Source organism: Podarcis erhardii (assembly GCF_964252035.2).
Source record: "Podarcis erhardii genome assembly, chromosome: 1".
Classification (NCBI taxonomy): Eukaryota; Metazoa; Chordata; class Lepidosauria; order Squamata; family Lacertidae; genus Podarcis; species Podarcis erhardii.
In genome coordinates, this window is record NC_138497.1 from 44,665,846 (window position 1) to 44,693,486 (window position 27,641).

Consider the following 27,641-nt stretch of genomic DNA (forward strand, 5'->3'; position numbering starts at 1 on the left):
AACCATTTGACATAAGAAAGAACTGGTGATGCTATCCCCACCGACTCACACCAAGTAGCAGGCAGCAATATCTACACCCCCTCCCCAAGAAAACCCCCCACAGACAATGAAAAGCAGGCAATGCACCCCCAAAGAAGCAGGCAACCAAAAATACCACCACAAATCATTCTTTACGTGTGTGACATCACCCCACTCAAACTAGACTTCACCTGTTTCCATGAGTAGGCAGGTCAGTATTGAAATTTTCTACCGTTGTTTCTAGCTTGGATCTTTAGACAGAGCTGCAGGAGAAATCTAGCCCTTGAAGATGGGTCATGTCAGGGCACAAATCATGTGCAATGCTGGAACAAATGTCTGCAGTGTGCACATTGGACTTGGAAGGGGCAAGATCTTCCTCTTCTTGATAAGTTCTGATACCAGCACGAGCTGCAGAATCACGGAGCAGAGTGCAAAGTGTCAAGTGATCTCTTCCTCCCACTTTTTTCTCTCTCTCCCCCATCCCTCACCCAACCTTCACTTCTATAATAACTTAGTTTTGTGCTGCTTAGCATAAACCTCCTGAACTTGGGCAGCTCTTTTCTCCTGAGTCATGGACTTCCAGGACCTGCAGCTTCTGAGCTTGGGAGGTGCATAGTAGGTCAGACATAACCCAAGTCAGCTGGAAAATGACAGCCATCTGTGTCACAGTCAAGGCAGGGGGTGGGGTGGAGAAGTGGATACCACTCACTGTTTCTCCAGCCAGAAATCTGCTTAGCACATGTAGAGATGAAGTCTTAGTAGACTGAGCAGTAAATCTCATTGTAAGCTGAATGGTGGAGAGTTGTGTGTTGTTTTTTTCTTCCTCCCAGCTGTGGCCATTGGTTTGTTTACAAATCCTTTTCAGTTGCATGTGTGTATATATATATATATATATTTCCATGGTCCTCCTTTTAAAAGAACCCCTCTGTTGTCAGCTTTCCTGGTATGTAGGTAATTGCATAATGGGCAAGACACGAAGGATTACATAAATGGAAAATCAACTTCTTGGACAAGTTGTAAGATGCACACATCACGTTCTTAGATAAGAATAGTCTGAAAAGGCTTGTGAGGATTTTGTGTCACTGCTAATACTGCAGGAAAGAAATACTTTGCTTGGCTGAAACACAAGTAGCCATAGCCTTTTTTGCCTGTGTGAGGGTCCCGTGTCACAAACTGGGAGATAACTGATTGCACTTAGTTTTATTTCAGCACACATCATTTCTAATGTTTAAAAACAAGGGTCTTCAAAACACTTGTTTTAAAATCTGGATGTGTTCTCATGAATAAAAAAGAACACAACTTGTGATCCCTCATGTTGAATGAATTCCTCACGTTGAATTGTGGTTACTGTGGGTTGATATGTGGTTACGTATCAACCCATGATGGGGTGGATGGCAAAAGTGGGGCAACTCTGGATTGGTCTGTCAGACAACAATCTTTATCATTGTCTAAAGTAATTGGAGGCTTAGGGTACACTCATATGTGGGGATTATTGCAGTAGTTTTCCTTATTATAATGCTAGCAATCCTATCTCAGATTCTACACTGCATTACTTGTTGCGTTATGCAACTGCAGCTTTTTGATCGATATACTGCCATGCCATGCTAAATTTTAAATGGTGGCAAAGAACTGTATGCCAAGATGCCACTCGAAATTTGGTCATGTGAAACTGCAGTGGAAAATTATTGGGATTTTCTGGGTTAATGGTGTTGCAATCAGATTTTTTTTCCCTGGGAGCAAATAACACAGAAATTAGCACCAAACTTCCACTGGATTTTGCTTTTACATCTTGTGAAAGACCATACATAATGTGGAAATTATCAGGTAAAGAAACATAATGAAAATGAAATGAAGTGCTGTCTGGATGCAGCCACAGTCGGATACAACCCAGTGTCTGATGAAGGCTGTCCCTTTGGCCATGCTCTCCCTATGGACTCCCTTCATTGCCATTTACTAATCAAGTTTTAATTTTCTTCTTGTGATGGCTATGTACTGCTTCTGAATTCTGAGGAGAGTGCTTTTGTGCTCAGATTCTGCTTACAGGCTTCCCATAGGCAATTGGTTGGCCAGGCCAGAATGTTGGACTGGGTAGGCCTTTGCCCTGAACCAGCAGATCTTGTTCCCAGTGGCATTCCAGTACTCCAGTATTTACACTGGACTACAGTGTTGATGATGTGGGAATATCCAAGTAGAGCCAGAGACAGGCAGGATTTCTCTTCTCTAAAAGGTGGCAATAGCAGCCCTTTCATTCATCACATGAATGCGGTGATTGGAATAACTTTTCCTGCAGCTGGGCTCGGTTTTGCCCTGTGCCAAAGAGAAGCCACACAAGCTACACAGTGTTCTAATTTGGACCACAGCAGGGAGAGACAGTAGCCACCAACTAACTGCAAATAAAAAGGGCCCATTGGCAGTGAGGTGGAGTCTTATTTCCTTCTGCCTCTGCTAAATTTGAATGTAGAAAGAAAACTTCCTATAAAGGTTGCGGGTGGCTTCATAAAAGAAAATACCCTTCATTTTCCTAAAGTAATTGGGTAAACATCATGATTATCAGGCAGACCTTCATGGAAAACTTCCTGTTACTATAACGCTAATTGATCCTTGCATGCCTTGATACAAATGAAATTGCATCTGATAAAGTGATACATCAGTGGCCATAAACTAGATCCTAAACTAATAATCCCAGGGCTTTAATAATAACTTCTAACCTCTCACTTGAAATAGTTGCTTAGAACTCTCTGCAGACACCAGTGTCTTGGTACTGCTTTTCTTTAAGCTTGCATTTCAAATATTGCTAAGTGACTTCATGGTGGTGGTTTGGGTGTTTTAATTTTATTTTAATATTAGAATAAAAATAAGATTTTATTTTAATCTGTCATGGATGCTTTAGCTGAGATTCCTGCATTACAGGGGGTCTAAGATTCTATGATTCTATTTATTATTCATGCCCCGCCCAGCTGACTGGGTTGCCCCAGTCACTCTGGGCGGCTTAAAGACGACTTATCAATCCAGGTATGATTTTTACCCTTTGAAGAATCATCTGGTTTACTATGCTTGATTCCAGACTATTGGAAATAGTAGCATAGTGGATCTCATAGGCGGCAACTATGCGGGCCCCTTTTTACAATTGTAAAAAAGGAGGGAGCTACCCCCCCCCCCCGATTCCACTTGGTGTCATGTCAGCAGGCCCTGTAGCATGTGTGTGTGGCGTCAGCATCCCCCCTGCCACGTGTTCAAGTGACGCCTGCACACCGCAGTGATGTCAGCACACTCCCGGGCACCCACTATTGTGTCTCAGGCTCTGAGGAAGGGGGCACCTGGTGTTGTGTGTTCCCGGGAGGTCCGGTAACATCCTGAAGTAGTTCTTGGAAAATGTTTACATTAAAAACAATGTATGAAGCTGTCATTGATCCACCTGACCCAGTATTGTGTTTTCTAACTGACAATGGCTTTCTAAGCCTGCTGGTTCAAGTTGGGGGTCTTTTTGCAGCACTAGCTACCTGAGATTCTTTTGACTGGAGATACCAGGGACCAAGCCTTGCCAGTAAGTAGGCTACTGCACTTTATGTAACAACAAAGACCTGAGTGGGTTGAGTACCCCTTGATTTACCCCTTACTTACGTCAACATGCTTTGGGCGGAAAGATGCTAAGAAAGAGCTAGTGCTTTGTTCTTATATTTTGTAAATCTTGGTGGTGAGGTGGGAGAGAGCTCTTGTTCAAATGCTGCTGTTGGGGTTAGTTCCTTGCACACAATTTTGCACACAAGCCGTGGTTCCCTGCACACAATACGGTACAGCACTGTGTGCTGCTGAAGAAACTCCGAAAGTCTTTCTGCAAAAGCCGCTAAGAGCAAAGCTTATACTGGGCCATCTATGAAAACAATGCCTTCACTCCATGACCTTATTGTTTGATGAGAGAGCTGGTCAAATTTTGTCAATAATAATAATAATAATAATAATAATAATAATAATAATAATTTATTTATACCCCACCCATCTGGCTGGGTTTCACAGGGCAGGTGCCACTACCAAGAAGGCCCTCTGCCTGGTTCCCTGTAACTTGGCTTCTCGCAGTGAGGGAACCACCAGAAGGCCCTTGGCGCTGGACCTCAGTGTCCAGGCAGAACGATGGGGGTGGAGAGGCTTCTTCAGGTATACTGGACTGAGGCCGTTTAGGGCTTTAAAGGTCAGCACCAACACTTTGAATTGTGTTTGGAAATGTACTGGGAGCCAGAATCCGAGACCAGAGGAAGGAGGCAGTGGAGGAGGATTGGAAAAAATTTAAAGTATATCTTAAGAACTGTTGTAAAATTTCGAACTGTTAATAATAATAATAATAATAATAAATTTTATTTATATCCCGCCCTCCCCAGCCGAAGCCGGGCTCAGGGCGGCTAACAACAATCAACAATCAAACCATCAGATATTCACACATTCTAAAAATATTACATTATAAAAATCAATTAAAATCAAATTAATGGCAACTAATTAAGCAAGATTCTAAGCAGGTTGCCAGAGGAGGGAGTCAGGCTGCGCCCTGACCAAAGGCCTGGTGGAACAACTCTGTCTTGCAGGCCCTGCGGAAGGATGTCAGGTCCCGCAGGGCCCTAGTCTCTTGTGACAGAGCGTTCCACCAGATTGGAGCCGCAGCCGAGAAGGCCCTGGCTCTAGTTGAGGCCAGCCTAACCTCTCTGAGGCCTGGGACCTTGAGGATGTTATTATTTGCAGACCGTAGGTTTCTCTGTGGGGCATACCAGGAGAGGCGGTCCCGTAGGTACGAGGGTCCTAGGCCGTGTAGGGCTTTAAAGGTTAAAACCAGCACCTTAAACCTGATCCTGTACTCCACCGGGAGCCAGTGCAGCTGGTATAGTACCGGTTGAATGTGATCTCGCAGCGAAGACCCCATAAGGAGTCTCGCCGCGGCATTCTGCACCCGCTGGAGTTTCTGGGTCAGTCTTAAGGGCAGCCCCACGTAGAGCGAGTTACAATAATCCAGTCTGGAGGTGACCGTCGCATGGATCACAGTGGCTAGGTCAGGGCGAGAGAGATAAGGGGCCAACTGCTTAGCTTGGCGGAGATGAAAAAATGCCGCCTTTGTTATAGCTGTAATCTGCGCCTCCATAGAGAGGGAGGTATCGAAGATTACACCCAAACTCTTAACGGACGGTGCTGGCACTAATTGCACCCCCGCAAGAGATGGGAGTTGCCCCCTCAATCCCATATCATCCCGCCCCAGCCAGAGGACCTCTGTCTTCGAAGGATTTAACTTCAACCGGCTCCCACGTAACCATCCAGCCACAGCTTCCAGGCATCTCGCCAGTGTATCGGGGGCCGAGTCAGGATGGCCATCCATCAACAGATAGAGTTGGGTGTCATCGGCATACTGATGGCAACCCAGCCCAAAACTCCGGACAAGCTGGGCAAGGGGGCGCATAAAGATGTTAAAAAGCATCGGGGAGAGAATCGCACCCTGAGGCACTCCACACACCAAGGAGTGGCGCGATGACAATTCCCCCCCGAGCGCCACCCTCTGTCCCCGACCAGAGAGAAACGAGCGCAGCCATTGAAGGACTGTGCCCTGGATTCCCACGTCATGTCAAGGGGTAAGAAACAGAGAATTACAGCTGTAATCGTTTAAGTTGAGAAAATCCAAAAAAGTTAAATGAAAAAATTGACTGAAGGGTTGCTAAAAAATTGCAAAACAAGGATGCAGTGAAGGGGAGGTATGGGGAAGTCACATTTTATTTATTTCTCTGTGTTTTTCTTTTCTTTTCTTGTTTTCTGTCTTCTGTTTTGGAAATTAATAAAAATTATCTTAAAAAAAAAAAAAGAAATGTACTGGGAGCCATTGTAGATCTTTCAACACCAGTGTTATGTGGTCTCGGTGGCCACTCCCAGTCACCAGTCTAGCTGCTACATTCTGGATTAGTTGTAGTTTCCGGGTCACCTTTAAAGGTAGCCCCACATAGAGCGCATTGCAATAATCCAAGTGAGAGATAACGAGAGCATATGGTTCTCAAATGTTTTGTTACATCTTCACACTTTTCTCTGAAGCAGGTGACAGTTGTCTGCCACAGACAGCTGGAAGTGAGCCCATCAAAGTACACTTTCTAGGTGGGGGGAAATAACCAGCCTGCTTCTTCTGTTTTGCAGAATTTTCTGAATCTGGAGTGCATTACAGCATGGTATGTTAGGACCGGTCATGTTTATGATGCTCTAGAATAAGGGGTAGTTTAAGGTTTCCCTGCTGCTTGTGAAACAAGGGGGGAACAGTCAGAATATCCTATGAAAGCTGGAAGCACTGTGCTTGTACAGGCAATAATAAAGACCTGTTCTCTCCTCTCCCCTTACCTGAGAAGAACTTGGCATCCTTAGGAACAGTTATGCCATGTAGCAATGTGATTTGTTTTTAGAGCCAAGTTTTGAGCTTGCATAAGACCAAGGAGAGGAAAAATACTGGCTGGAATTGGGAGAGAACCTGAATTCGCTGTTTCTAAGTCACTTTTCTTCTGGTTGACTTTGATGTGGTTGCTAATATTGAAAGGTTTACATGTTTGCAGTAGGTATGTGTGTTAAACAGGGTGTTTTCAGAAATTTAGGCGAAGCAGGAAAAAAGGGGAAGACTGATTTGCATCATTTCAGGGGCATGTTCAATGTGGAATTTCCCACATTTCAAATCCGATGCAGGCACACATACAGACGTCTTCCAAGGATTTTGTGTGAATATATCTGTATGTGAAGGAATCTGTCCTAATAGCTTAGAATGAAATTTAATTTGTACAGTGCTGATAGACCTGCATTTGTGATCTCTCTTTCCCATTCTGGCAGAGCAGGATTTTTGGTTCTTGGTTTTGTGGCCCTTTTCTTAGTCAGAAGGCAGCCTTCCCCACTTTATAGGAGCAGATTTCTGTGGTCTCTCTCTTTTTAATCTTAATTTAAAAAAATAATAATTGTCAAGAATTTCATAATATGTCTGAATGCACTGATTATTGATATGATTCTTGGTATTAGAAACACAGTTTGTTTGTTTAGAGCATATTTCTCTGTCAATATATTATAAAGTGAGACCATATTTCTACAAATATATTCTCCTCATACCCTGTTTCCCCATATTGTAAATAATATGTTAACTTGGCATTAGAGCTAATTCCCAGAGCTTATTAATTCAGTCACTGCACAAAGGTAGCTTCTGGGTTCTCCAGGTTTGACTATATATCATTCTTTCTGCCACAATCATATAGGGGGTTAATTCAATATGTGAAGTTTAGCAACAGAAATAATGGATCCAGCGCCATGTTCGTACTGTTATATTTAAGATATTCATTTTGTAATCTTTTCCCAATATTTTTATGCTGAGAGACATGACCACCACATATGAAAGTAACGGCTCTTGTTTTCTGCAATGGCAGCACATTTTTGAATAACCAGTTCCAGTGTTTAGACAGGGCAGGGGGTCAAAAGAAAGCAAAGCACCAAACCAATCATAGTGGGAGAATTAGAGTAACCCCACAAACCTGCATGGGGGTCTATGTTCCAGGGATCATGCCTAAAGCCAAAGTCACATATAGTCAAAACACTTTGGGTGCAATGGTGAGTGGGATTGCCAAAGTCTTTTTTCCCCAGATGCCTGCCCCCTTTCCACTCACCTTTTTAATTATATGTATATATATTTGCCAAGCCTGTAAAGCTGAATGCACACAAGTTAAATGCATGTAAGTTGTGGGCTTACTGTACTCATATATGCTACAGGTGATAGATAAACTTCTCAGAGTGACTGTGTATGTGTGCAAGTGCTTACTGTAGGCTGAAAGGGACGGAAAAGCGGGCAGGGCACACGCTCCGTACTGCACCGTTTACTTGCTCTGTACGATTTCCCATGTGGGTTAATTAATTGAATAAAAGCCTAGAGAGTTAAATCATTTAATGTATTGCCTGTCTCGATAGATATTCTGTGCTGCTTTCTTGTGATAAGCTATTATTGATGAGATGGCTGTTTCTTCTTAGCCTAAGCAGTTCATCAAGAAAGAAAGAAAGAAAGAAAGAAAGAAAGAAAGAAAGAAAGAAAACATGGAACCATTCCTGTTTATGCAATGACTTTGGGATGAGTTGTGGATCTGTCTATTTGATACTTGAAAAAAGAAGAGTTATGCTGGTTGTTTTTAGGCAGGTGTTGTTGTTCATGCTGAGGCTGTGCCAAATTCTCCCAAGTAAATTCAGGGTGTAAAATGCCCCCTTTTCTGGGAGAGGTTTTCTAAAAAATGCATTCCTTCATTTTTTTTTGCACCTGTTACCACCTGCCATTTCCCCAGACTAGTTCCATAACTGGATAGAGATTTTCTCTCTCTCTCTCTCTCTCTCTCTCTCTCTCTCTCTCTCTCTCTCTCCCTCCCTCCCTCCCTCCCTCCCTCCCTCCCTCCCTCCCTCCCTCTCCCCTCTATGACATGATCTCAGTCAATCAGAGATCATTGTGTGTTGTTGTTATTATTTATTAAATTTTATGCTACCCTTCATCCGAGGATCATAGGGTGGTTTACAGTATAAAAACACAAAGGTTTAAAAGGCCTTAGCTTGTTGAATTAGACAAAGGCACCAGTTACTCAAAGGAGAAGAGGAATGTTTCTGCCTGGCACCAAATGTAATGAAGGCGCCAGGTAAACCTCCCTGGGAAGAACATTCCCCAGGTGGGGAGCTACCACAGAATAAGCCCATTCTTGTACAGTATTGTCACCCTCCAGACTGCTTGCGGAGAAGGCACACGAAGAAGGGCCTCAGATTATGATTGCAGGGTCTGAGTTGGTTCATAAGGGGAAAGGTGGTCTTTAAAGTATTCCTGAGCCATTAAAGGTTTTATAAGTCAAAACCAGCACTTTGAGTTGGGCCCTCTTCTCGGCCTTTTGGCTAAGATGATGTGTAGTGTAGAAAGTATTTGGCAGCCAGTGCAGTTGGGCCAGGATTGGCATTTCAGTGGTACCTCGGGTTACATACGCTTCAGGTTACATACACTTCAGGTTACAGACTCCTCTAACCCAGAAATATTACCTCGGGTTAAGAACTTTGCTTCAGGATGAGAACAGAAATCGTGCGGTGGCGGCACAGCGGCAGCAGGAGGCCCCATTAGCTAAAGTGGTGCTTCAGGTTAAGAACAGTTTCAGGTTAAGAATGGACCTCCGGAACAAATTAAGTTCTTAACCCGAGGTACCACTGTATATGCTCAAACTGTCTTGCTCCAGTGAGCAACCTGGCTGCTGAATCCTCTGCTACTGGCTAATGTTATATAACACATTGCAGTAATCTAACCTAAAGGTTACCAAAGCATAGACAACAGAAGTTAGGCTATCCCTGTCCCAGATAGGGGTGCAGCCAAACCACCAACCAAAACTGATGGAAGGCACTCTACACCACTGAGGTCACCTGAGCCTCAAGCGACAGTAAAGGATTCAGGAGTACCTGCTCCTTAAGAGGGAGTATAATCCCATCAAGAGCAGCTAACCTCCCATCCATCTTGACTAGGGAACCACCCACTAACATCCTTATCTGGATTAAGCTTCAATTTATTGGCTCTCATCCAGTCCATTATTGAGGCAAGACTATAGTCTGGCACATCCACGGCCTCACCTGCAGATGTAAAGGAGAAACAGAGCTGTGAGTCATCAGCATATTGCACCGGATGACTCCACTCAGTTGTTTGATGTAGATGTTAAACAGCATGGTGGATAAAATTGTACCTGAGGAACCCCACACTGAAAGTTCCATGGGGCCAAAGAACACTCCCCAAGCATCACCCTCTGGAAACCTCCATCCAAGTAGGACCAGAACCACCATAAAGCGGTGCCACCCACCCTTAACTCGAACAGCCACTTCAGAAGAATTACCATGGTTTCTGTGTGAAAACTGGGCCTATAAATCCTGGCTGAAATGGATCTAGATAATTTTGCTCAACCCTTTTGCCCTCACTCTGCAGTGGGAGATGTTTCCATTTCCACAGCAACTGAACCATTGCCTTCTTTTTGTGGAGATGGCAACTGATTTTATTTCATGGAAGACTTTTGCAGGCATTCCAATAAAACACAGTCATTGTTTCACTAGTATTTATCACATTTTCAGTAACTCTTAAGTTGCAAGACAGAATTAGAGTAATATACTAAATATTACTAAATAAATGTTATTTACCCTTTCAACAACAGCATGAATCTGATGGGTTTGCGTGGACTGTAATTTTTCTCATACCTTGAGTGCAAGTGAGGGAGCATGCATTCTTATTGTCAGCCACAAACTGCCTCTATGCTGGAAATTTGAACAAGGACTTGTTGAGAGTCGTTGTTTGTTTCTCTCCCTCCTCCTCTTGCTTCTCCAGAGATCTGATAAAATATTTGGAGCCTTTTACCCATAGTGATAAGGAATCTCATAAGTAAGAAAAACATTTGAATATGAATAAGCAGGGTTTTTCTAAGGCGTTTTTTACAACCATGCTTTGTGTTTTTTATTGTTTTACTAATGGATTTTAATATAGTTGCCTCCTCCGAGACTCTGGAATGCAGGACAGATTAAAAAATAAATCCATAGTCATCAATCTCATATCTCTTGTAATATCATCAGTTACAATGTGGCATCATAATGTCCACAATAAGCGCCTTTAATTTCTTTCTAGCTTTCCAAACACACAATTTGTGCTGATTCTTGTATTTTGTTGCCTCAGCCTCTACTTCTGTTGGTCGATTGCTAGAGGTCCTGTGTGTGTATTTGGTACAGATGCTACCATAAGACCGTTTTAAAAACAAACAAGCCACTTGTGGGAAAATTGTTATTGCTAAAACATGTTTTCATAAGCTAGTGCGTGCTTTATCAGTGAAATCCCTGCCTCCTGCTCCAGAGATTAATGGGTGTGGGTTTATCTCATGATCTGGGTAATGTAATGAAGCTACAAAATTTATGTCCTCTTCTCAGGTATCACCTGTTTTTCTCTGTGCATGTTAATTCCACTATTTTGTTGGTACAGGTAGGTGGCTGTGTTGGTCTGCGGTAGTTGAAACAAAATAAAAAAACAGCACCTTGGAGACCAACTAAGTTTGTTATTGATATGAGCTTTTGTGTGCATGCACACGAAAGCTCATACCAATAACAAACTTAGTTGGTCTCTAAGGTGCTACTGGAAGGATTTTTATTTTTTTATTTTTTTGGTGTTGCTACTTCTCGTAAGTTCTCAAATGTTTTCCTGTGGACTGCTTGAAAAATGCTAGGGGTTTCTTGGTGGACCACTTGAGAAACTAAGTGTTTCCCCCCTACAAATCAAAGTGCATACATTTGTAGAAGGCATCAGGGTCATAATAAGGATAGTCAAAACAAAACAAATTCCTTCCAGTAGCACCTTAAAGACCAACTAAGTCAGTTCTTGGTATGAGCTTTCGTGTGCATGCACACTTCTTCAGATACCAGCGTCAAATCGTGTGCATGCACACTTCTTCAGATACGTATCTGAAGAAGTGTGCATGCACACGAAAGCTCATACCAAGAACTGACTTAGTTGGTCTTTAAGGTGCTACTGGAAGGAATTTGTTTTGTTTTGACTATGGCAGACCAACACGGCTACCTATCTGTAACTGGAACTATAATAAGGATAGGACATTATTAGTCTATTTGACAATCTAGCCATGGGCAAAAATGGCCTCTGTCTCAACTGTCAAAAAAGGAAAGCAAGTGCATAGCTAGGTACAGATAGTCTTGACTGTTCTGCAGCTTTTTCACAGACCCTGATGAATGGAGCTTATGCACTACAGTTCAATAACTTCTGATAGTGCATTAGATAGGGCCAGATGCCGGTTTTGCTGAGGTGGTTCAGCTGGAGCAGAAGATAGATTCTTTCAACAGTCTGGGAAATCTGCAGAAAATGAGTATTATGGAATTAAGAAAACTTTAGGGTTCGAAATGATTTGACAATCTGGTTCTCTGAAACAGCATATATTTTGATAGGTTCAGAAGCGTCTTCAGCATTATTACATACTCGCCAATATTTTTCTGGCTTTCCATATTGAGGTCATAGCAAATGTTGGAACATCACATCTGTTTTAGATATGCATCTTCAGCAGATGAAACCCCGAAGCTGTGCTTGACAGGTACCTCCTCACAAAGTCCTGTGGGGTTTCTTACAGATTTGACGCTGTAGTGATGAGCTGAAGTTTTTGTGCAAGCTGTCATTAAGGGAAAGCAAATAAAAGCTGTTGCGGAAAACGTTGGGGCTACACAGACGTGTTCTACAGCAGATGCACAATGTAGTGCATGTACTTGCATGCTTACAACACCCTATGCATGTGCTGTTTGGGAGTCCCTGACCAGTCAGGTTTTCCAGAGGCATGGATATGGATGCTTAACCATACGTATTTTAATTCCCACCTGATGTGATGGCTGCAGATAATGGCACAGTCCCAATGTTTGTTTCCTGCAACAGGAGTAATATGTAGTTCTGCCATAAGCAGAGATGCAGCAGCAGAGCTGCTATTGGAACATCAGAGGGGGGCTGGTGTAGAATGTTCACCACTTTGAGGGCTGCTTCGCATGTGTAAGGCTGTGTACCCACCTGCAAAGCACATGATGATTCATATGTGCCTGTTTGGTTGAGACACAGAAGCAGCAAAATGGATGCAATCCTAGTTGCACATGGTGACTTATCTGCATTTTGCATACTCATTATCCTACACAAAATATCTGAAGCGGTCCTGTGGATAAATGAGCTCCATGATGTAGTAGCTATCTCCTTTTCCCTGCAACTGCCCCTGGTTTCATTGCTGCTGCATTGTGTTGCTCTGAAGGGAAAGCCCTTTTCAACTGGGTAATTTTGGACAGGGCCAAGAAAGTAAATGAGAGGTGTATGGAGAGGGTGGTAAGTGAGATGACTAGCCACTTTTTGCAAGCTTGTTAAAGTAGCATCTTAAATCCCCTTAGTTGGGTAACTTGTCTCCTGCCTTTACAAGTTTTGATTATACCCTTTGGTCTTTGGGGGAAAAAATCTGCATGCTCTATCCTTGCTTGACTGTGGCTGAAAAACTGGTGAATATAGGTATGAAATGCACATCCACACACCACAAGGAGGCTGGTGATTAGGGATTTTAGCACAGCATTTTAACTGAGCAGAGTTTTGCTTTATTGTGGGGGGTGGCGGCGGGGCAGGAATCTCAATTCTTTACGAGGTTTTTCAGAAAATTGTGGCAGATGCTGTTTTTATTTGATAAATACATGTCCTTGTGTACATATGGGGGATTTTTAAGGTTAATGAAGCATGGGTCATCACACTTACAGTGGTGCCCCGCAAGACGAATGCCTCGCAAGACGAAAAACTCGCTAGACGAAAGGGTTTTCCGTTTTTCCGAGGTGCTTCGCAAGACGAATTTCCCTATGGGCTTGCTTCGCAAGACGAAAACGTCTTGCGAGTTTGCTTTCTTTTTCGTAAAACTGTTAATACCCGGGGAATCCGCGCTCCGCAAGACAAAAAAATCACAAGACGAAGCGACTCGCGGAACGAATTATTTTCGTCTTGTGAGGCACCACTGTATTTCTGTCTGTTTGCTTTATTGGCTGTAGGCAAGTGTCTTGAATGTCCTTCATATAGAATTGTCTCATACAAGTCAGGCTATTGGTTCATCTAGCACAGTACTGTCTGCTCCATGGCTGTGCCTCCTCAAAGTCTTAGACAAGAACTTTCTCAGCCCCTTCTGACATCCTTTTAACTGGAGACACCAGTCATAGCAGCTGAAAAATCCCCCCAGGCCATCTGGAAACCCATTGGATCCATCAGCCTCCAAGGGAGGACCATCCTAACACAGTGGTACCTCGGGTTAAGAACTTACAGTGGTGCCCCGCAAGACGAATGCCTCGCAAGACGGAAAACCCGCTAGACGAAAGGGTTTTCCGTTTTTTGAGGCGCTTCGCAAGACGAATTTCCCTATGGGTTTGCTTCGCAAGAAGAAAGCCCATAGGGAAATCTCCGGGGACCTCTTTTAAATGCTGGCGGTGGGGAGCAAAGCCTTTCGTCCCCCTCCGGCCTTCAGAAGAGGTCCAAGAAGGCTGGCGGGGGCCGAAAGGCTTTGCTCCCCACCGCCAGCATTTTAAAAGCGGTCCGGGATAGCAGGGAAGCGCTTCCCGCTATCCCCAACGGCTTTTGAAGGCAGGCGGGGGGGAGCAAAGACTTTCGCCCCCCGCCGGCCTTCAGAAGAGGTCCTGGACCTCTTCTGAAGGCTGGCGGGGGGGCGAAAGTCTTTGCTCCCCCCCGCCTGCCTTCCCGGGGGCTTTAAAATCACCCCGGGACAGCGGAGAAGTCCGCTGTCCGGGGCGATCTTAAAATGCTGGCGGGCGGCAGCGAAGCCTTCACTGCCGCCCGCCAGCATTTTAAAAAACCCCGGGACAGCGGAGAAGTCCTCTGCTGTCCCGGGGTTTTTTAAAATGCTGGGGGTGGGAAGAAAAGCCCTTGTCCCCCCCCCAGCCTTCAGAAGAGGTCGGGGGACAGACTGTCCCTGGACCTGTTCTGAAGGCGGTTTCCATAGGAATGGATTTATTGATTTTCAATGCATTCCTATGGGAAACCGTGCTTCGCAAGCCGAAAAACTCGCAAGACAAAAAAACTTGCGGAACGAATTAATTTCGTCTTGCGAGGCACCACTGTATTTCGTTCTGGAGGTCCATTCTTCACCTGAAACTGTTCTTAACCTGAAGCACCACTTTAGCTAATGGGGCCTCCTGCTGCCACTGCGCTGCCACTGCATAATTTCTGTTCTCATCCTGAAGCAAAGTTCTTAACCTGAGGTACTATTTCTGGGTTAGCAGAGTCTGTAACCTGAAGCGTATGCAACCCGAGGTACCACTGTAGGTGTATTTTTTTGTTCCCTCATTATATATCTTAAGGGGCCAGGCAAAAACTTTCCTCCCTAACCAGGACTTTGACCTTTAATTGTCTGTGGCCTTCAAGAAGTGGTGTTGGGATGTTTTTTATGTACTTCCCCTCTCTTGGTTTTAATGTATCTATGTGTGGTTTTTGTTTGTCTGTTTGGTGGTAAGTCACTTTGGGTTGCCCTGGACAAGATAAAGCGATCAACACATTCAACACTAATAATAATAATAATAATAATAATAATAATAATAATAATAATACAGAGCCTTATCCATAGTGCATGTGCTGATGTTGTATTATCTGTGATTAATTAATAGACACAGATGCTTTAAAAAATAACAGAAGACTGTATGATCCTTTGGTATTGTGCTATGCTTGTGTTGTGCTGGCCTCATTTGCACAGAATGCTAAGCTGCCCCTGGCTTAGGGTTACGAGAATGAGCTGCAGCCTTGGGTATTGGATATCAACCCATATCCCTTTTCAAGTGTTCCTAGGCTCCAGCTGCGGGTGATGTGTGACATGCTTGCAGTGAATGAAATGCTCAGTATCAGCATGGGCAATTTAATGCATTTTGAAAACTTTATGTATAGTTCAATATTTGCAGTGCCTTTCACATGTGATGTGATTGTTGTGAGATTTTGCAGCGCTTTCATGAGATCTTGACGGAAGCCGCTGACACTTGACTTCTCTGTCATGGGGGGAGGTGGGGCACACATGGAGACACCATGCCTCAGTCCACCTCATGGGTGAGCCAGCCATGTCCATGCTTCTAAGCATGTGAGACGGGCCCATTTCTCACCATGCCCAGTCGGAGACCGGGTGGGAAGTCCACAAGAAGGACTCTCTTCTACTGTCATTCCCCCTTGATGGCTAGTAGTCATTGATAGTCTTATCTCCCTTGGATTTGTCAAATCCTCTTTTAATGCAATCAAAGTTGATAGTCACCACTACCCCTGGTGGTAGTGGATTCCATCGTTCAGCTTTGTGCTGTGAGAAGAAGGGCTTCCTTTTGCCTGTCCTGCACCTTCCTTCAGTTTCATTGGGTGACCCCTGGGGTCTGGTATAAAAAGTTCTCCCTCTCAACATCATGCATGATGTTACGGGGCACCCCAGTCTCAGAGCGTGTGCAATTCAGGGGTCTTGGCACTTAACCAGGGTTTGCATTCCCTTTGGAATGAGACACACAGCGGAGGCCATGCTGTCTTTATGATATATGGTTTTATTGACATATAAATACAGCCTGAGTTGGGTGGAGCCGGGATTTCCAGCATTCACATCTCAAGAGGTGCTTGCTTCCTACGGAAGCGCAGCATTGGATTCAAAGGCAGCCAGGCAGCCATCTCTTGCCCCAGCCTGAATGGCTTCTGCCCCATTGCTGCTTCTTTTTCTCACAAACCCTTGCCAAATGTGACTTCCCTTTCCGCTTATATCATTGCCCACTATAATCCTGGCAACCTTCCCCTCTGTCCCCGGTATGGTGCCCCCCCATCAAGTAAATCAATAAAAATACTTAACTGACGTTCTGGCCCCTAACACGAAGCCTGCCCCCCAACATAAATCCTGGCTACACCATGGTCCCTGGCAGCGTCTTCTGCCTTGTGAATGGCTTCTTTTGGTGGGTTAATTACTGGCCATTTCAGTCTTTGTTTCTGCATGGCTTATCCCCAGCCAGCTATGTTGAACCCGGCTGGCTTGTTATTCCTAAACTTATCCCCGCAGTGTGGAGCACAGTTTTACTCAAACCTTGATTGATTCCAAATTTTACTAATTCCAGGAATTATGGGTGCCCCTGCACCCACAAACTCTGGGGCCCGAACACATATAGCAATAATTTTTTTAAAGCTGCCGAGCGATAAGTTCTACAGGTGAAGCATTTCCTAGGACAAAAATGCAATGGGGAAAACTTCACCAATAATATTTCTGCTTGCCCCACTTGGGAACATAGCAAGGAAAAAAGAGAGAGGTGTCAGCAGAGTGGGAGAGAAGAAACTTGGCCGCAGTAGTAAGCTGTTGAGGGAGAACTTGGGGGGAAGGAGGTTTATAGGGAGAGATGACTTGAACCAAGACAGAGAAGCAGGCCTAGCAAGGGAGAGAGCAAATCTGAAAGTAGGGCTAAAACCTAGAAAACCACATGATTTGCAGAAAGTGAGAGAAGGAGAAAGTGTGGTGGGGAGAGGTGCAAAGAGCTGCTATTATTGAATGAGTCACATCCCATGTAACTGTGATTCTGACGTCTGATTCCTTACCGTTCCGTTCCTATATTTAACTTTAATGAGAAAACACAACCTTCCCCTCCTTTCATTCTTTCCAGAGCTGATGTTTTGGCTTTGTGTTATTTGGGGGAGCTCCCATATCCCAACTTTATCTTCCTCCCCCTCCCCCTCCACCCCCCCCTCTCATATACAGTAGGTTGTGTACAGGCATACATTATTTCAGATGGGAACCCATGATGGAAGTACACTCACTTCCTTTCAAGCAAATATACCATAACTGTACTCACTGGGTGTAAAGGAAACGTGTCCCTCTACCCCCACCCCCACCCCAATTTTGTGACAGAAGCATAATTTGTGCAATTCTGGTTGGCTGGCCTTTGTGTCAGTCACAGAGCCAAGCCACTCCTGCCCTTCCTCAGAGCATGTTAAATGGATATTTAATTATTTTTCTTTATTTTTCTATCTAGCTGTTTTATTTTACCTGTAAGCAGCTTTGAGTCCCTGATGGGAAAACGGGTGGGGTACGGACCAACTAACCAACCAACCAACCATAATAAACTGGGGGGAAATGTATAAAATAATCAGGGGTTTCCACATTTTATTGGGGTCTTGGGGCTGCACATGCAGCCACACAGAGTTGTCCTCATAAAAAAGCCATCCCGTATTATTTCCCCATTTGATCCACACTTGCTAGGCAGTGTCCAATGTCCTTGTTCCATTAGCACAAGGATTAACATTTGCACAACAGAACTCTGTGTGCACCCCACACCCTTCCCAAATCTGCTCTGGAGGGTTGGTGAAATCCCCAGAACAGATTTGGCAGGTGGGTGTGGGGAGGTGGGGGAGCCCCATTGCACAAGAGTAAATCTTCACACTGACAGACTTAGTGCCTCTTTGGATACAAGCCACCTTTTCTGTGGAAAATTGGATAAGTAGAAACAACATGAGAATCAGAGGGTGTGTGTGTAACATTTTGATGTGGTGGATGCTTTGTGGGTGCTAAGAAAAATCTGCATCTATTGGAAAGCAACAAGCCCCCAATAAACTGCACCGTGGGGGCTCCCTTGAACAAATGCTTCAGCAGGGAACCATGTATGCCCTCCTTGGAAGAAAGGACCTAGAATGCATGCACCTGCTGCTGTTTCTGTTGGTGTCTTTGTACAGCCACAGTGGCTAATCTAGAACATTCCTTGGCAGAGAATTCTGAGGTGTCCCCATTTCTTTGCTTTCTGAGAGCTTCTGGGAATTGCTGTGCGACTGGTGATTGAAGAATATATTGGGGGATCTCACATCTGCTTTCTTTCCCTTAAAAAGTAATCCTATAGCTGGCTTTGCAATCATGGACGTACCCAGAATTTTTTTGGGGGGGGGGGCAGAACCTCAGTTTGCTATATCTTTTTATTGAATTTTATTGACTGGGGGGGGGCAGCTGCAGTCACAAAGCTACTGTGTACATTTTCTCAATTTTGAAAATTCTTATTTTCTAGGTGTGTTGTTGTGCTGTTCAACCCCAGGAAAAATAAGCAACATCATATTCTGAATAGTTCCAGGTGAGTGAAACCCAGAACTCTGAGTGGTGGTTTGTCCATTTTTTCGGAAGGAAAAGGCAAGAGCCCCTTGGACAATAAAAATAATAATCAATAATTTTAGTATTTATATGCTACCCATCTGACTGGGTTGCCCCAGACACTCAGGTAGACTTCCAACAAAGTAATAAAACACAAAAAACCTCAAACATTAAAAACTTCCCTGAGCTTCAGATGTCTTTTAAAAGTCAGGTAACTGTTTATTTCCTTGACATCTGATGGAAGGGCATTCTACAGGGCAGGCATGACTGCAGGGAAGGCCTTATGCCTGCTTCCCTGTAACTTCACTTCTCACAGTGAGGGAACCGCCAGAAGGCCCTCGGCGCTGGATCTCAGTATCTGGGCTGAATGCTGGGGGTGGAGAAACTTCTTAAGGTATACAGAGCCAAAGCCATTTAGGGCTTTAAAGGTCAGCACCAGCACTTCTGGATTAGTTGTAGTTTTTGAGCCCCCTTCAAAGGCAGCCCCATGCAGAGCACATTGCAGTAGTCCAAGAGGAAGATAACCAGCGCATGTGCCACTCTGGTGAGACAGTGCGCAGGCAGGTAAGGTCTTGGCCGGCGTAACAGATGGAGCTGGTAGACAGCTGCCCTGGATACAGAACTGACCTGTGCCTCCACAAACAGTTGTGAGTCCAAAATGACTGTGCACCTGGTCCTTCAGGTGCACAGTTACCCCATTCAGGACCAGGGAGTTCCCTACACCTACCTACTCCCTATCCCCCAAAACAGTACAGAGAAATTTAAATGACTTCTTACCTGATACCAATAGTTTTAAATTGTTCAAGGTTCCTCAGCAGGTATAGGTGTTAAGAACAGCACCAAAAAACCCGTTAACAGAATACCATATTTTTCGCTCTATAAGACGCACCAGACCACAAGACGCACCTAGTTTTTGGAGGAGGAAAACAAGAAAAAAATATTCTGAATCTCAGAAGCCAGAACAGCAAGAGGGATCGCTGCACAGTGAAAGCAGCAATCCCTCTTGCTGTTCTGGCTTCTGGGATAGCTGCACAGCCTGCATTCGCTCCATAAGACGCACACAAATTTCCCCTTACTTTATAGGAGGGAAAAAGTGAGTCTTATAGAGCAAAAAATACGGTATGTTCTTACGTGTCCAGGCTATGCTGCTGTTTCTGTCATAATGTGTTATGAAATTATGCAGACTGTTGTTCTGGATAGAACCCCTCTTTCCTCTGGGCATGGCTCCTTATCAGATTAACGGCTCAAATAAAGTTAGTTGGCAAAGTATCCGGGAGAGAGAGAGACCATCGGCTTCACATGGATGCATAAGGAATTCTTCCATGTTTATTTTGCACACCCATACCTGCAGCCAAACCTAAAAGCATGAAAAGCTTTAAAAGCCACAATTTGTTCTAGTATGTCGTATCTCTTCAGCATCTCACTGATTCAGAGCGCAACGTTTGGAATTACTTAACACTGTTAAGCTCACCTGGCAATGACTGTCTTGGCTATGTTTTCATTCACACAAACCCGCTTACATGTTTGTGTGGGAGTTGAAAATTCATCAACTCTTCACCCAGTCAGTGGCGTAGCGTGGGTTGTCAGCACCCGGGGCAAGGCAAGTAATTTGCGCCCCCTAACCCATGGATTTGCGCCCCCAAACCCGTGGATTTGCGCCCCCTAACTCTAACCCCCAGATGTTGCGCCCGGTGCGGCTGGCCCCCCCTGCACCCCCCACGCTACGCCACTGCACCCAGTGTCAGTACTGTTTCACAATAAGCTCTCCTCTCTTTACACAGAAAAACTATTACAGCCCTTGCTTTTTCTCCTGATGGAAAATACCTGGTTACTGGAGAGGTAAGTGATGGCAACTGACGGCCTGAATGCTCATATAGGAAGCTGATAGGCCTCATGGTCCAGAGATACAAATGCCTCCTTCTCACAACTATCCCAACAGACTAAAAAGGCTGGATTTGAGTGAGGCATTTTCCTGTCCTCCCAGAATGAAGAAGAGGGCCCTGGCTCCATTAAAGAGTTGCCTGATGGGAGTGAGGGTTGCGTGGGGAATAGCTAGTATGGATGGGTGCTTTCTAAATCTTTCAGAACAGGGAAGATTTGCATTTTGAGAGCAAACTGCTTCTCTCCCAGTAAATGCTGGAAGATTCTAGAGTTGGAGGAGCTGTGTGAGCATCCATAATGTGTGGCTGGGATCTAGGAAGAGCCATTGTTTAGTGGCAGATCATATTTTTCACCTATAGGAGGTTCTGTCTTACAGAATATGATTATAGGATCTTAGATGGAAACCCTGGAAAAGACCTCTCCAATGCTGGAGATCTACTGTTCCCTAGAATTGTATTTTGACCCAGATGTCCTGTTAGTTTGACTCAGTATAAGGCGGCTCCTTATCTTATTAGGAAAATATGTCCATGTGTTTAGATAAAAAAGGGATAAGTATCCCCCTCTCTCCCAAGAGTGGGGAATAGGAGGGGTGTTTCACATTGAGAATGTATGATTATCTGATTAAAAGATCCATAAGGGAACTCTTAATTTGCCAGCGTGTTACGATTTGGCCAAAGCATTTAAAGAGGAAACCTGCATGAGCTCAGTTGCTTATCTGGTCTCAGTAGGTTTGCTTTTAAAACTATTTTCTAGGGAGCGAGGATCAGACATTTGGACAAACGAAAGCACAGATTGGATTTGCAGGGTGGGAGTTAGCTGAGGGCCCTAAACATGCCTCTCCCCACCCCTTATTCGTTCAAGGGAGAAAGTAGAGGAAGTCGACCAAAGGTCCCTGTTGCTGCTTTCCTCCTTGGATTTCACCCCTCAGGATACAAAGAGAACAACGTTAACAGTCTTACTTAATTTTTTTAAGAGAGGAAAGGAAAGCACATTTGGAAGGAAGCCTTGAGAATAGTGACAAAGATCCTGGTGCCTGTGGCTTTGGCTGGGTTTAGTTGCTGGCAGAAAGTTTTTCCCTTTGAGAGATGCATAAAAGGAGGACAAAGATGACTGCATTCAGTTTCTAATGCAGACCAGATACACAATGCTCATACTGTAAGTGTAATGAAGCCTGAATTGATGAATGCTGGAAGCCCACAAAAATGTTGACTGTCCTCTTCTTGTCCATGTTGGACGGCTGCCAGAGATGTCTTCTGAGGCGGATTCCTATTGGGCCCTGCACACAAACATTTCTTTTTTTTATTACCCCAGATGCCTTGGACTTTAAATATCAAATTTAAGAGATGATTACCTCCCCACACTGCAAAAAGACGCGTAATAATTAATGAAATAATTAGTGAAATGTCCTTTCTCCCTCTTCTTCTACTGAACCTCTCCAGAGCAGGAACCATCCCTACCAACTTTCTCCATTGATGTTCATAATGTTAGAAACCTCCTGTGTCATAATAACTATAGGTGGAAATCAGTGCTTCAGTAATACAAAAGTTCTGTCAGAGCAAGCATTTCTGCTCTCCAGATGGAACAATCTCAGCCCTCCTCCCCCAATGCACTGTTCTGCTGGTGGTAGTCTGGCCTGTCTGCACCTGTACGTGAAAATAAAATGTGAGACATGAGAGATAATTCCTACATCTGGTGGGAAGAATGTGTGTGTGTGTGTAGAAATCTCAGCTTTATTTTACTATATATAAATATTTATAAACCACAATTTCCTAAAAATGCAAGAAGGCGGTCTACCCCATGCAAAAATTACAACAATAAATCATCAACAAAACACCAATAAAAATCTCCATTAATACTAGTAGGCTAAAAGAAAATTCACATTTCAAAGGCCTGTCTGAATAACACTGTTTTTTGGTGATATCTAAAAGAAGGCAGGAATAATTCGTGCCAGAGCTCTGCTGGCAGGGAGTTTCACAGGCCAGGGCCTGCCGCACTGAAGAATCGGTCCCATGTAAATTATGACCGAACCTCAGGGTCATGGGGAACCACAGTAAGTGTCCCATCAAAGAATTTCAATGATCAAGATGGAGCATAAGATATCAGGTTGTCCTTAAGGTACTTGGGCCCCAAGTTGTTTAGAGTACAAGAACCTTGAAGCTGACCCAGTAGCAACTGGCAAACAGTGCAGCTCTCTTGGCAGAGGAATGACGCGTTGCCAGTATGCGTGAAGATAGCTTGAAATGTGATAGGTAGGTTGTTATTTAATGGAGAAACTAGGCCATTTAGCCAGGTACATGTTTGTTTGGTTTTTTAATATATGTATATATAAAGATACAGGCATTTTATTCTTCGACCGCTCTCTGCACCTGAGACTTCCCCTTACCTGCACATTATCAAGAGGCTCAGTTAACCCTGGCTTGAAAAAGGCTCCTCTTTGGTTGCCATGGTGATGTCACCTAGAAGACCACCTTTTTGCAGGCTTTTGTGAAATCACGAGGAAGCTGTTGAGTAGGAGTTGCCTGTCGGGCTTGTACTTCTCTATATTTTACTTTAAAATAAAGTGCTTCATTTTGGTCGCAGTACTAGAGAAAGGTGTTAATGGAACAAAAGGAAGGGTTCTTTTAAAAAACAACAACAGCAAAGCCCATTCCTGTTCACCATGGTCACTTATGGGGCTAATTTAACTATGTTCTTCATATTATTTCTTAGTTTTCTTTACAGACTGCTGCAGTTAGCATAAATTTCTCCCTCATTTGGGAGTTTTCAGAAGTGTCCCCTCTCCTAAAGGGTTGTGAAAGAATAAAAGTCTCTATCTATATTTTCTTATCTATATTCTTGCCAACAGTCTCAAATAACTCAAAAAGGTTAGTGTTACAGGACTTAACCTTGCAGAAGCTATGCTGACTCTTCTTCTATATGCTTGGGAATTATACTCTTAATAATACTTTCTGCTAGTTTTCCCAGAACAGATGTTAAGCTAACCACACTGTAATTTCCAGGATCCCCTCTGTATTCCTTCATAAGAATTGGTGTTTTTAGCGCTGCAAATCATCCTTTATAGAGTAAAAAATAAATAAACCATATTTTTAGCTGAAGATTTTTGTGCAGAAATACACATTTGACTTGTCATGCACACTGCAAAGTGTATTTAATTTATATGTAGGTGGATGCATTGCCACTGGCTTTAAGGTTTGTATTAAGTGCCTCTGTTCATTGCCATTGTTGTTTCTCGTTTCCAGAGTGGGCACATGCCTGCTGTTCGAGTATGGGATGTTGCTGAACGGACCCAGGTGGCCGAACTTCACGAACATAAATATGGTGTGGCGTGTGTGGCGTTCTCCCCGAGCTCCAAGTACATTGTGTCTGTGGGTTACCAACATGACATGATAGTCAATGTATGGTCATGGAAGGTAAAACTATAAGAAGATTCTTTTTAGTATTCACATTAGCAGAAGTGGAATCTGTGGGTAGTAGTGGTGGTGGTGGGGTTTAAATTAAATTTTGGAATAAGCATGCTAAAATCTGGTAGCAGCCTCATTGGAAAGAAAATGGCCCACCTATCTTCACTACTTCCTCTCCTTTTTATCTAATCTGCACACAATGGAATATCACAGCAGGCAATTCTTCCTTTTCCATACTTTAGACTGGAACATAGATGGACCAGTGATCTGGCTTATACCAAGTCACAGAATTCTTCCATTTGACTAGCAGCAGCTCCCCAGAGTTTCAGACAGGGACATTCTCAGCTCTATTTGGGCATATCAAGGATGGAATTTAGGACTGTCTTCACACAAAGCAGATGCTCTACCATTGAGCCAGGGTACTTCTTTCATAAGATGAAAGAGCATGTTTACTATGTTTTAGATAACTATTTTATTTCCTTTGTTTTCAAATAGTTTTATTGAATTTTGCGCGCTCTCTCTCGCTCTCTCTCTCTCTGGCAAACAAGAACCAATGCATTAATATCTTTGTCAGATACCTATTTTATTTTTCAAAAGGTGATATTCATTCTGGGTTCTTTGGTAGCAAAGGGGTGTGTGGGTGTGTGGGTGTGGGTGTGTGTCTCCTCCCAAGGTCTTTAATTTTTTTTTGCGCCCTGTGATATCCAGAAACGCTTTTTTACAATTGTTATTGCTGATAGCAAAAGTTGCTTCTCCAGGGAGAGAGAATCCTTTGATCGGATGAACAAATAAACTGGCATTTTTTGTTTAAACAAGAGTGTATTTTATTTCCTGCAAAAGTTGAGATGTATTCAGCTTTCTTGTTTACATGTGGGAATTCATGCACAAGATGTTTAACACAAGGAAGACGAGAATGCCTTTTTTGTGCCAAGCTAATACAAACTAGACTGTTTGAGAGGCGAGGGGCAATGACCTGCTTATTTAGTTTTTATGTGTATAGCCTGCTGTTCAGCATGTTATGTTAGCCATGTTCAAGGATTTGACTTTGGGCTATTTTGCCAGGTAAGATGTTTCACTATGTCTTACCTATCCACGTTAATCCACTTGTTTCAAAATATTTTATTCTGATAGGTCTGACTTAGTCATAAGCAAATCCCCCCGCCATGAATTTTGATAACCAGGCATGTGAATACATCTCCTGGCTATATCTATTTAAGGTCCTAATCAGATTTTTTTCCCCTGGGCTAGTGAGAGTTTATGTTTGTGTGTGGTGATAGACTAGGCAAAACCCTTCCCTTGGTAACTTAGTTACCTGCAGATGCTCCATGAAGATACCAAATCAAATGGGAGTCTAATTCGCACATTTCTTCGCCTTCCAGAAAAGGGGAGATTGAGAATGCTGTCAGCTTTATCATCTTGAAATTAGTTTCTGTAAAATCCTTCTATCTACGTTTATCATGGTATGAAGGAAAGTGTGCCCAGACAGAGTGCATACTGAGCTTAAAACACATATTACTACAGTTTTATTATGTGAAAGCTGAAGTAGTAGTGTTATAAGCAAGGCTTGGAGCCAACCAAAGATGCTATAAATTTTATGTCTTAGAATCATAGAACCATAGAGGCTTTGTCAGTTACTAGATGTTGCAGCGACCTGGACGTTTTCTATCGTGTGTGTCTGGAAGATACTATTTGTTATTGTGATGGGATAATGAGCTGCTTGTGCGTAAAAGCTTGATCCCTCTGGGGTTTGGCTGGTCATCCAAACCGATGCACTAACGGAGCCCCCAAAGCATGACTCCGTCAGTCGCTGGTAGAATCTGACAGTGGGCCTCTACGGAATTTACGCCAACATAAAAGCTGTTTGACGGACATGCGCCTTCGTGACTCTCTGCGTGACAGTTTCCGGCGAAGGGTGGAAGTTCCCAACGGGGGTCCCGTTACCTCTCCACTACTCTCACTGGAAGCATCCCAGAGCCTCCCCTCCGCTGTGACTCCTGCACTCCCCCTGCTGGTTCCCTCTTCTGCTGCAGATTCTCTCCTATTCTCCTGGAGCCTGTCCACCACCTGTCTCTCCGATGGCAGTTCCCTGACATCCACCTCCCCCCCAGGGCCCCCTTCACCCCCTCCCGCCTCCTCTCCCACTGGCGGTGAGGGCGGAAAGCCCCTGAAGGAACTCTCCTCGTCATCCGAGGATTCTAACACTTCTAGCCACGGCGTACCGTCTCTCTCCCCGTCTTCCTCTTCTTCGTCGGAGTCGGCTTCTTCACCCACCCCTGACTCTGGGAACCCTTCAAACTCTCCTTCCTCATCGGTGGTCCCAAAGTGTTCCCTTCTAAATCGTGCCACGGGTTGCGGTTTTCTTGGGAAACGCTGATGAAATGTTTCTATTAAAACCTCGTCATTGACTACCTCTGCTGGTACCCAAGTGTTTTCCGACTCTACTTCCCCCTCCCATTCTACCAGATATTCCACTTGATTCCCCTTCCACCTGGAATCAATGATTCCTGCCACGTTCATGTCGCGCTCTCTCTCTTCTATCACGGGCGTTTGGGTGGCCTCTCTCTCACGCTCCCCCCACTCACGTCCCTCTCGGTACGGCGACAGTAATGACCTGTGAAATACTGGGTGTAATTTCATGTGACTGGGCAGCCTGAGTTTGAATGCCACTGGGTTGACCTGCTGTATGACCTCAAAGGGTCCCAATCTTTTGGGCCTCAATTTCTTACTCCCGCCCTTGAACGGTAGCCCTTGGGTGGACAACCACACCCGGTCCCCCACCCTTATAGTTTCACCTTCCCTCCTATTTCTGTCTGCTTGCTTCTTATATTCTTCCTTGGCTTTCTCTAAGTTAAGTTGAAGCTGACGGTGGATCGCCTCCATCTCTTCAAAAAAATATTCCGCCGCCGGCACGCTCCACCTCTCCCCTCCCTCTCCTGGGAATGCTCGGGGGTGACACCCATAATTTGCCAGGAAGGGACTCATCCCTGTGGACACGTTCTCCGCGTTGTTGTAGGCAAATTCTGCTAGAGGTAACTTATCCACCCAATCATTTTCTCTGTCTTTTACATAACACCTCAGGTATTGTTGTAAAATCCCATTTGCCCTTTCCGCTTGCCCATTGGTTTCTGGGTGCCGGGCAGTTGAGAAATTGAGTTCTACGTGCAGTAAGCTCATAAGTTTCCTCCAGAACCTGGAAGTAAATTGTTTCCCTCTGTCGCTCAAAACCCTCAAGGGGGCGCCATGCAACTTAAAAATATGTTCTACAAACAACTTGGCGGTTTCCTCCGCTGTGACTGCATGTGAACAAGCTATAAAATGACACATCTTGGTTAATTGATCTACCACCACCATGACAGCTGTTTTGCCTTTGGATTTTGGCAGGTCCGTCATAAAATCTATGGATACTGCCTCCCATGGCCTTTCGGGCGTGGGTAAGGGTTGTAATAGCCCCGCTGGCGCCACCCTCTCTCCTTTCGCTCGCTGGCACCTGTCGCAACCCCTGACATATTCCCGTACGTCCTCCCTCACCTTGGGCCACCAAAACTCCCTGGTAACCAACCACATGGTTTTGTGCTGTCCAAAATGTCCCGCTGTGGGGCTGTCATGCAACTGCTTGAGTACTCTGCCCCTCAGTTCCCCGTCGGGTATGTACAGTGCCCCTTTGTAATACAACGCCCCGTTCTTT

At 44.3% G+C, this 27,641-nt stretch overlaps 1 protein-coding gene across 5 annotated transcripts in view; it reads left to right on the plus strand.

Moving 5' to 3' along the window:
- The window catches only part of MAPKBP1 (mitogen-activated protein kinase binding protein 1), a 146,569-nt gene that overhangs the window by 59,789 nt on the left and 59,139 nt on the right, over window positions 1-27,641 (plus strand). For all 5 annotated transcript variants that reach the window (XM_081858228.1, XM_081858231.1, XM_081858229.1 and 2 more), the window contains exons 4-6: window positions 18,595-18,657; window positions 20,456-20,513; window positions 23,795-23,965. In XM_081858228.1, the coding sequence (XP_081714354.1) occupies window positions 18,595-18,657; window positions 20,456-20,513; window positions 23,795-23,965 (292 nt within the window). The remainder of the gene's footprint in view (window positions 1-18,594; window positions 18,658-20,455; window positions 20,514-23,794; window positions 23,966-27,641) is intronic.